This window comes from Chelmon rostratus, chromosome 12 (assembly GCF_017976325.1).
Source record: "Chelmon rostratus isolate fCheRos1 chromosome 12, fCheRos1.pri, whole genome shotgun sequence".
Taxonomy (NCBI): Eukaryota; Metazoa; Chordata; class Actinopteri; order Chaetodontiformes; family Chaetodontidae; genus Chelmon; species Chelmon rostratus.
In genome coordinates, this window is record NC_055669.1 from 13,001,990 (window position 1) to 13,011,179 (window position 9,190).

The 9,190-nt window shown below is 45.6% G+C and overlaps 1 protein-coding gene across 1 annotated transcript in view; it reads right to left on the reverse strand.

Annotated features, from left to right (window-relative positions):
• gpc1b (glypican 1b) overlaps positions 1 to 1,303 on the reverse strand; it is a 63,459-nt gene extending 62,156 nt beyond the window's left edge. The window contains exons 1-2 of the mRNA XM_041948463.1: positions 926 to 1,303; positions 268 to 827 (exon numbers count right to left, since the gene is read on the reverse strand). Of these exons, the coding sequence (XP_041804397.1) occupies positions 268 to 427 (160 nt within the window). The 5' untranslated portion in view covers positions 428 to 827; positions 926 to 1,303. The remainder of the gene's footprint in view (positions 1 to 267; positions 828 to 925) is intronic.
• Between the last annotated feature and the right edge of the window lie 7,887 nt (positions 1,304 to 9,190).

A 9,190-nucleotide genomic window follows, 5' to 3' on the forward strand; every position in this document is an offset into this window, starting at 1 on the left:
TGCGACTTTGGCCCCAAAATAGACTAACATTCCTTGGGGGGGGCTTGAAGAGGGATTACGGTTCCCGGTGGCAATGAGTTTATAGCAACTGCATGGTGCTGTGTGTTCAACATGTTATGGAATCATTTCAACAATTAATGTAGTGTACTGTTGTGGACAGCTACATGATCCTGAAAGCGTTTTGGGTTCAGGGGTAAAAATCTGGTTTAGTGCGCACAGCAAGACCGCAGCACATTTTGGTCAGGCTGTATAGCAAGAGGATCTTACCTGATATTTCAGATTGGGGGACAACATCCAGGGAGAAACCTTTCCCGCTATAAAACACCCGGATATCCGAACAACTCCGGGCTTTGCTGGCTCCTTTGTCCCCACAGGCTGGTGCCGTTAGGGAGCACAATGCCAGAGCCGCTATGATGAAGGAATCCATCCCAGCCGCCTGCTGTATGTGGACTTTGGTCAAATGCAAATCCGGCTGTGCCGAAACGGAGCAGGAGACTCCCAGTAAGTGGCCGCGTGTCAGAAGGAGCTACTGAGTGCTGCTGTGCGTAAAATATCCTCCACCTTCCTTTATCTGCTCCTGCTCTTTCAGCGCGTCCGCTGAGTCTGTGGCTGCTGTCCGCGCACTGCTGCCCGGCACAGGAGCGACTCTTCACAGCGCAGAGGTCCCGTCTCTTCCCACTCCCGACGCAGGGCCGATGAGGACAGGACAGCAGCTCTGCTATTTCCCCTCAAATAACTGTATCTTCTCACGCTGTGCCCGGGATGAGCGCAGATCTCCTGTCTCATCTATCCACTCTCGGGCTTCTTCTTCTCCTTCTTTCGCTCACCTAGGGAGTGAGAAGCAGGAGATGAAAGAATTAGGTTACATATTAAGTCGCGTAAGAAAATAGCAGCGTCGTGCCAGGCGCTGTCGCCGCACGCCTACCGGCTATATGACGGCCCCGGGGGATCTGAGGGAAGAGGTGCGCGCAGGCAGCCGCCGCAGCTCGTTTCCAGCTCTGCTCAGGGTTTTTTGAACGATGCTATGCCAGCGCTGCCACTCTGTGGAATGAGGAGGAGGAGGAGGAGGAGGGAGGAAGGGAGGGAGGGAGAGAGAGAGAGAGAGAGAGAGAGAGAGAGAGAGAGAGAGAAGCCTTGGTTTCGCGTTCCTCCTGCCATTTCCGTCACATTCTGTCTCATCTAAATATTATTTTTAGACATGTTTCGAAATAACATTACTGTCTAGCATGTTTGATTTCAGGGGTTTAGTTTTGAAAACATCTGTCATTTTCATTTCGCATCAGTCTTAAGTGAGTCTGGTGCTTGGCGTGTCGTAAAGTGGTCTGGTTCTCAGCGGAAGAATGCGCCCTGTGCGCGTCCCGACAGCTTGTTCTCCACCTGCCAGGTGTCACGGTGGGCGTGCCCCCGACCCCCACGGTGCCCACCCACCAATACGGGTCAGCGCCGAGTTACCTCTCCTCCGCCCTGCAGAAATCACCTGCGCACATGCGCCAAATCACTCCTCGGGGTGCAATTAGACGACAAGTCGCTGCCTGCCCAGCACCGTTGCCAGTTTACCTGTCACCTGCTGAATGCCTTCATTATCTGAGTTTCTGTACGTGACTGTTTGTTAATAACACAAGCATGAAATGTTGGCTAATTTCAGGCTTGACCAAACAGAGAAAACAGGGGATGAAATATGAACCACCCATCAGTATGAAATAAGTTTGCACTTGTGTTGGAGAGGTTGCAATAATTTCCTCTTTTTTTTTTATTTTTCTTTTTTTCGCTTTTGCAGTGCTTTAGCATTTCTTATGCTGCTTATCTAAATTGGCTTTGTTTGGTGAGAGCCATTTCTGAAGGAAAGGCTTTGTTTAGCAGGCTGCATTTTATACATACTTGGCATTTTCAGTTTATTCATTACTTCTAATAGGATCAGTGACCTGGTTCCCAAATCCAGCAAGCCGGTGCCTCGTCAGGGCCAATGGCAGCAATACATCCAAAACCAATGCATTTTTTTTTTTTATGTGAGAGGAAAAAGTTCACTGAGTTCAAGTTGGTCCTCTTCATACGAAGCAGCAATCCAGTTTAAAGGGCTGATGCTGCAAGGAGCCAGCTGCTTATACATGCATCCTCTGATAGCCATGAGTGTGTTCAGGTAAAAACAGGAAGCCACCATGAAGTGTTACATGTGGTATGTGACAACCGAAACGTACAAAATGTTCAGCTGATCCGAGGCGACTCTTTGGTGCAGACCCAACATCCTGGACCGTTTTGTTGCAGCAACAGACTCAATGCAGTCCTCTCCCTGAACATAACGTCTCTTCAGTCGCCCAAGTGTGTGAAATCGAATCAGACGGCGTTTGATGGTGTCACTCCTGTGGGAGATGCTTTTTAGGGATTGTTTGCAGAAGGAGATGCCGCCGCACATTATCGCGGTGACACATGGAAAAACTCCAGCGCCGCCTGAAATAACCAGCCGTCACACGACAGATAGACAAACAAAAGTGAGACGCTGAGAGAGAAACGAGGAAAGACAGAGAGAAGGAGAGCGCCACATGGCAAGAACAGTCACTTCCTGCCTCACAGTCATTCTATTTATGAAGGCAGACATTGTTTATGAATACATTAGGAAATGTTACTCTATAATTAGTCTGTTCCTCATGACTGGATGAGTGCAAACAAAGAGAACAGCATCTCACATATCACTAACTGACAAATGCCCACACTTGCTTCCCATTGTTACAGCTCTGAAATGAGACAACATGAATCACACCTTCGCTCAGCAATGTCAAGTGTCTCACTCATTTGCAGCCCGTGCATGTGCACTTGGGTAAATCTGTTGCCATTGCAGTTACTCTGCTAAAGTTGAGGATTGTGTAAATGTGCCATACAGGATGTGGCAAGCACTTTGTAATAATGCATAACGCTGTTGCTCAACTTTTCTTGTTGCTGGGGGGGGGGGGCAGAGTTAAGCACATGTGGCAAGAGGTTAATAAGTCTGGTGGCCTCAAAGTGTGTGTGCGTGCGTGTGTGATAATGTGTCTGTCAGTATTATATATGGGTTTGCGAATGTATGACCTTCATGTGCATGTGTGTCTGTGCACAATTCTTCTGTATGTCAGATGCAGTTGTGTGTGTGTGTGTGTGTGTGTGTGTGTGTGTGTGTGTGTGTGTGTGTGTGTGTGTGTGTACACTGTGAGTTTATGCGTCTGACTGTGGCCCACATGTGGCCACAGGTCGGTAATGCCGTTGGAGGAGCTGATTGGCCCTCCACTGTCTGGTACTGGGATCATGCAATTAACGCTCAGTAAAGCCACAGAGCTGCAATGTTTTCTTCAGGCTGCCTCCCATTGAAGTTTTATTGGTTCTGACCATGAAAGGCCTGCTAATGAGGAGCAGGATGCTGATGGGGGGGAGAGGGGGGCCAAGTGGTAGCAAACAGAGGGGAGAGCGTCGGGGTGAGAGACCATACAACTGAGCAACTGTCAGTTTACTGTATACATGCAGCAATTATGTGGTGAGCATTTTCAGGGCGTGATGAGGTTTTCTGGCAAAAAATGACATCACTTCCATATAGAGATGCTTTCGGGCAAAAACACACTGAGTTACAGCTTTTGACGTGCATGGAAGAAACACAGTCCGTTCATTCTAAATGTTGTGTAAACTTTACAACTCATCTCTGAGTGCCTGCACAGTGGGTGGTGGGCCGTAGGTACTATGCTCCTCATCCACATACATTTAGTGACAGTGACTCTCATGGTGCCAAGGATAGCTGTGTCAGAAAGACTACTCTCAGTGGTCACTTCTTCTTGGTCACTCGAGCGGGCCATCACATGCGGTGACTCATGTTCCTCTGAGGCTGACTGCAGCCCCAGCTCTTGGTTGAGTACTTGAAGCCTGATTTCTATTAGCTGTTTTACGTGAAGGGAGCTTACAGAGCTGTAACCTGGAGCCTCCCATAACCTGAACTTCTAAGAACCCGTAAGATCAAGGTTCTAGCTTCGGCCTTGCTTTGTGTTTTACAAGTGAGTCATTTTCCAAATGACTTTAACAAATCATAACTGGGCCCAAAAGCTTCTGAAAATTAAAGTTAAGTTGCTTCACCATCAAACTGACTTTCTTACAGTATTTAAGATATGACTTGCTTATCCAATTCTGCACAAGAAGAACAAATAAACAGACTGATTATTGTGTTGCTGTGCTGTAAAGGCACCAGGAGACGCACAAAAAACCCTAGTTGTACTCATCAGTCTGTTTTCTGCAGGTGAAAGCTTTCATAACACACACTCACCAGGCTTTCCTCACCAGAGTGTATCACCGGCCGATTAATTGCTGATTGCGCCAATTCAGCGCTGTCAAACTAGAGACTCCCGTGATTTCTTATTTTCCCTCTTTTTCTGTGCAGTCAGAATCATTTTAAAACCCGCTGTTGTATTAAACACCTGTTGATGACAACTGAACAATTCCTCGGAAATGTTTGTTGCAACAACGTAGGTGCACTTGTGTTGCCAAACTAGTTTTAAATGTTGCTTGGGAGTGATGACAAAAGCAGATGTTAGCACATGGAGGTGATAGCAAAAGCTTTTAAATTCCTGTCATGTGCTGCAGGAATCACTTGTGCAAGTGTCCAATATGGAAATGTGACATTAGGGCATTCTGTGTGTGTTCACAGAGCTGTGTTTACAACATGTAATTTGTGCAGGTATACAGAGACAAATAGAGAGAGAGGTAATTTCATCTTTGTGTTGAAGGTCAGTTTATGTAACCACGCGAAAATGGTGCATTTGTAGCATTTTCATACTGTGCCACTGATATGCTCAAGTACAGAGTGCACTCACCCATCACACCCAAGAACATTTTAATGAAGACATGAATGACAAAAAGAGCAGGGTGCAGCCAGATCTGATAGAACGTCCAATAACACACACACACACACACGCACACGCACACACGCACGCACGTGCGCACACCACTTTCTCCCCACAAATAAAGTGTTGCAGTGAGGGAGCAGCGGGCTTGGCCAGCCTACAGGGCCTGCTGCTGAGCCTCAGCCGGGTTTCTATGTAAATATCAGTGTGCAATCAGCCTTTAAAGGGAGATCATTGTGTCCTCTTCCTAAAACCAGGCTCATCCCGGCCTCTTACAGATAGCATCGATTCTGCCTCTTTTCTGGGTTTTTATGTCAGCCATTACCCCGAGTTCAGCACATTCGCCGGAGTGCTCGAGTGTGTACACATTACTCACCGGGCCTATCTCTTCCCTTACTCGTTTCTCGTTCATTGTCTCTTTTCTTCAATACACCTCGTTGCCATTTTCTCTCTTGTAAACACACTCTCTGCTGTTCTGTCCTCCTCTTCCTATCTACGCCTCACGAGAACACATGATCCTCACTATCTGCGCCTGTTAAAACGCAGCCATGCATAAAACTTAAACTTAGAGTTGCTTTAACGCCGCCTTCTCCTCTTGCCAGTCCCTTTGCCACTTTGTGGAGCTACATCAACCCTTGATCACATTTACCCAGTGTCTGTCTGTCTGTCTGTCTGTGCAAACACAGCCTCCACAAACAGTAGATCTGCATATCTCCACATGCTCGGAGCCCTCCCCAGTTGCCAGAGACAGATGATGACAGCAAAAGGAGAAATTTTGATGGTAAGTGCAAAGGGTTGACAGATAGTGTTGTAGGAAAAAATGAGAAATAGCAAGGGAAACTGGGAGGAGGGCGGGTGAGCTTATGAGGCAAGATAAGGAGGGAGAAAATATGATGATGGATGACATGGGGAGAATGAGAGAAAAGTGAGTTGGGAAAAAAAGTAGCGGGGGGATTGCACTTTCAAAGTGGAAAGGATGAAGTGCGAGAGATAAAACAAATAGGGAGTTTGCAAAGGAGAGGAGTGGAAAGAAAAGGGTTGGAATTAAGTGAAAACAAGCGATGGCCGACGCGGTCTGATCCTTGAATTCTTGGGGTTGTTCTCGTAAACAGGCGCTGTCGTGGATGAGAAATGCTCCCTGCGGCGCGTTGCGTTGTGCTTTTGTATGTCTCTGTGGGTGTCCTGGCACTTCTTCTGTTCAGTAATCAGAGCACATTCCGGTTTTCTCCAAGCATGGACACAGAAGGAGAGCAAACCTTAGGTACATACAGAAACCCCACAAACAGAAATTACACAGGATGGAGTGCATGAAATCTAATTGAGACGCCTCTGAATAATGGCTACTATATGCAATGTTTAATATTTGTTCTTTTACTGTGGCTACGCTGGGACAGAAAAGAAAGCGCATGTCTTATTTATGCAGACTTATCACATAAGAGGACTGCGCAGAATCAAACACTGGCCTTTTTCTTATCTCGTTCTCGGGTATACAGTGGCAGGCTGTTCCCATCTGGCAGTGGCATCTCCTCAGTCCTGCACCAACTTCATCCAATTACTCTGTTCATTTGCCTGCATGCTGTCCTCATATAAATATTTCACCTCCTCTATTTGTCATGTGTCTTAGGGGATAAATGAACTGCTCTCCTCATCTGCCTCTTGCCGTGAAAACTCATAAACTCATGGGAAGCGATGAGAAAACTGCGAGACTGCGATGACCTCTTATGACCAACTCTAGCGCCGGTAATTGTTTCCTGGCCATTATAGTACGTAAATCCATATAATCATTCAATTCATGGTGGTAAGTTCCATGCCCTGTGCTGCAAAAATAACAAGGTTGGTGGATAATGTTTTCCTGAGTGCGACCTTGACAGTGACTTTGGTATCATAACAGAAGTTAAAACACTGAAACTGGCCACGAGTCTTCCCTGAATTTCAATGCACGCAAGCGGTCCAGAGTCAACTAACCTCAACTCTCCACAGGTTTAATGTGGCTCTATGGCAGATCTTCATCCACATTGGCAGCATCTCCCTCCACACGGACCTTGGAAACAGTGGGAGGCCACGTCTCTGTGTGGTTCTCAGCCCCCTTTTGAGGAGTCCTTCATTATTTTCCCACTGCCACTTCAGAATATCCACACATTCCTTCGGCATTCCTCCCAGGCCTCCCCTGCACAGAAGCGCTTTATCACATTACTCCTCCTCACGTTTCTCCAATTTGCTTTTAATGAGACAGACTGCATAAAAAGTGCAATGCATCAGTACTGACTCAGTCTGATCACCAGATGCAAATACAGTAAGTGACTGTAAGTACCAACTCTTGATATAAACTGGAAGCTTTTGGAAGCAGTTTTTTTTTTTTCCTGTTTGAATTGACCCACTTTTGAAAGCTGCCCAGGTTTTGTCTGCAGCTTTTCAGACCTGTGATCAGAGTGAGGCTGCAAAGTGGGAACGGCCATTTAGGCGCATGGTTAGGCGCTGGTCTCTCAGCACTCCCTTTACATGGCATTGTAAACTGGATTGTTAAACAGATCTAGGCTGTAAATCTCTCTGCCGAGAAACAGTCATTCTTGGTTGGATTTCAAATGAAGCCGTAATGCTGTGTGTATCTTTCCTGCAGCCTGACATGAAAAAATGCTTTGAGTCATCAGTGATGCAAAATAGCCTCTTGACTGGAGCATCATTTACAGCAGCAAACAAGGGTGTGTTTGGCGAGTAACTTTGTCGTGGCCAGTGATGCGTACATGCATGTTGCACAAAGTGCCTGCAATTAAAGGCTTTTTTCAGAAAGAAGACAACTCTAATCATTATATGCACATCATTTGTAATTGCAAGACTATTGAAAAGTGTCATTTGATGAGGGGAGTAACTCCTGGCAAGGTCTCCGGCACATAAATTTATTTAAATAATATTCTGATTCCTTTTAGATCTTTATCAGGTGAAACATTTTCCATTTCAGAATTTGAATAAGTTTGTAGATTGAAGTCAGTGTTCACTGTTTTTTTCCCCCCTAATAGGCACATCAAAAGTGAGGTCAAGTCAAAGCAATTTTATTTCAAATTGACTTGCACATGATACCATCTCAGCTTAGTGCTACCGCCGTTTTGTGAAAATCTCACAAAAGATTTCATATCCTGCTGCCTGAGAATTCAGTCCTTAGAACAGTGGACAGTTTGAGTTGAACAGAAGGCCACCACAGGTGTAATTAGTATCATTAAGAATGGCTCCATGCATTGAAGCTGTTATGACAAGGCAAATTGTCTGCTGTGAAGAAAGCTTGAATGAATGAAAGCTAGTAAAAAAAACAGATAAGTAGGACTGTGGGCTTAAAATCTGATAAATATGTTATGCATTTCCCTGTAACCATCACTGTTGGGCCATAAAGCATTATTCAATTAATTAAAGAGCCTCGAGAAGTTAGGCGTTGGCGTGTCGCTTGCTGATTTCACTTTTCCTGCTGGTAATGAAGCGAGCTGGAGGGTGTGGGAGAGCTCCACCTGTGAGGACGAGGAGTGAAGTCACCAGAGCTAACGTTAAGGTTGCTGTTGGTCAGTGCACAGCTCCAAAAAGCAGGCTGCCTGCTTGTTCAGCCACAGCGTCTCATTTTCCATTTCCACACGTTAAATACAGAATATGTAAGGCGTGGATGCTGGGAATCTGAAATAAAAAGCTATGGAATTAATTGCTTTTATTGAGTCATGAAGTGATTAATGCTACTTATTCAGTGAGTAATCTGTGATTTGTGATCAATTAGACTTCTCAAGTGACTTGCCAAAAACTGGTCGCTTGGTTTTGTCAAAGCATGTAAAAAATCTCTCATTAGCTTCCAGTAAAATAACTTCAGATCTGTTGCAAAATTTTCCACGTTTGCATGTTTAAACTGAACTTGCAACAAGGAAATGAGAATTTTTCCCCAAAAATGGCAAGCATAACAATTTCATTGCACACTTCTCTTATTATAGCTATGCTGGCTAATGTGTAAACGAGTGAACATGGAATTCAGCGAGTGGCTGCTTTCACCCCAGCAACTTACTTCTCACCCCATCCCTGATGCTCGCATCATTACAGAAATACCTGAAAATATGTACTGGACACGTTTTGGCCCAACAGCAGTCCAGTCAGCCTGCAGTGTGTTTTTAGTGTCATTAATGTAATCCAAATCCTGTCTGGTATGAGGAAGGAAGGATGTGTGTTATACATGTAAGTATGAGCATGTATAAGGGTGAAGGCCTGGAAGCCCTGCAGCATTGATTTCCCCTCTCCCATGATCTGCAGAATCGGACAGCAGCAGGCGTTTGTGAATCCCTAATCGGAGCAAATCAATGATGCCGCTGTCTATCAGC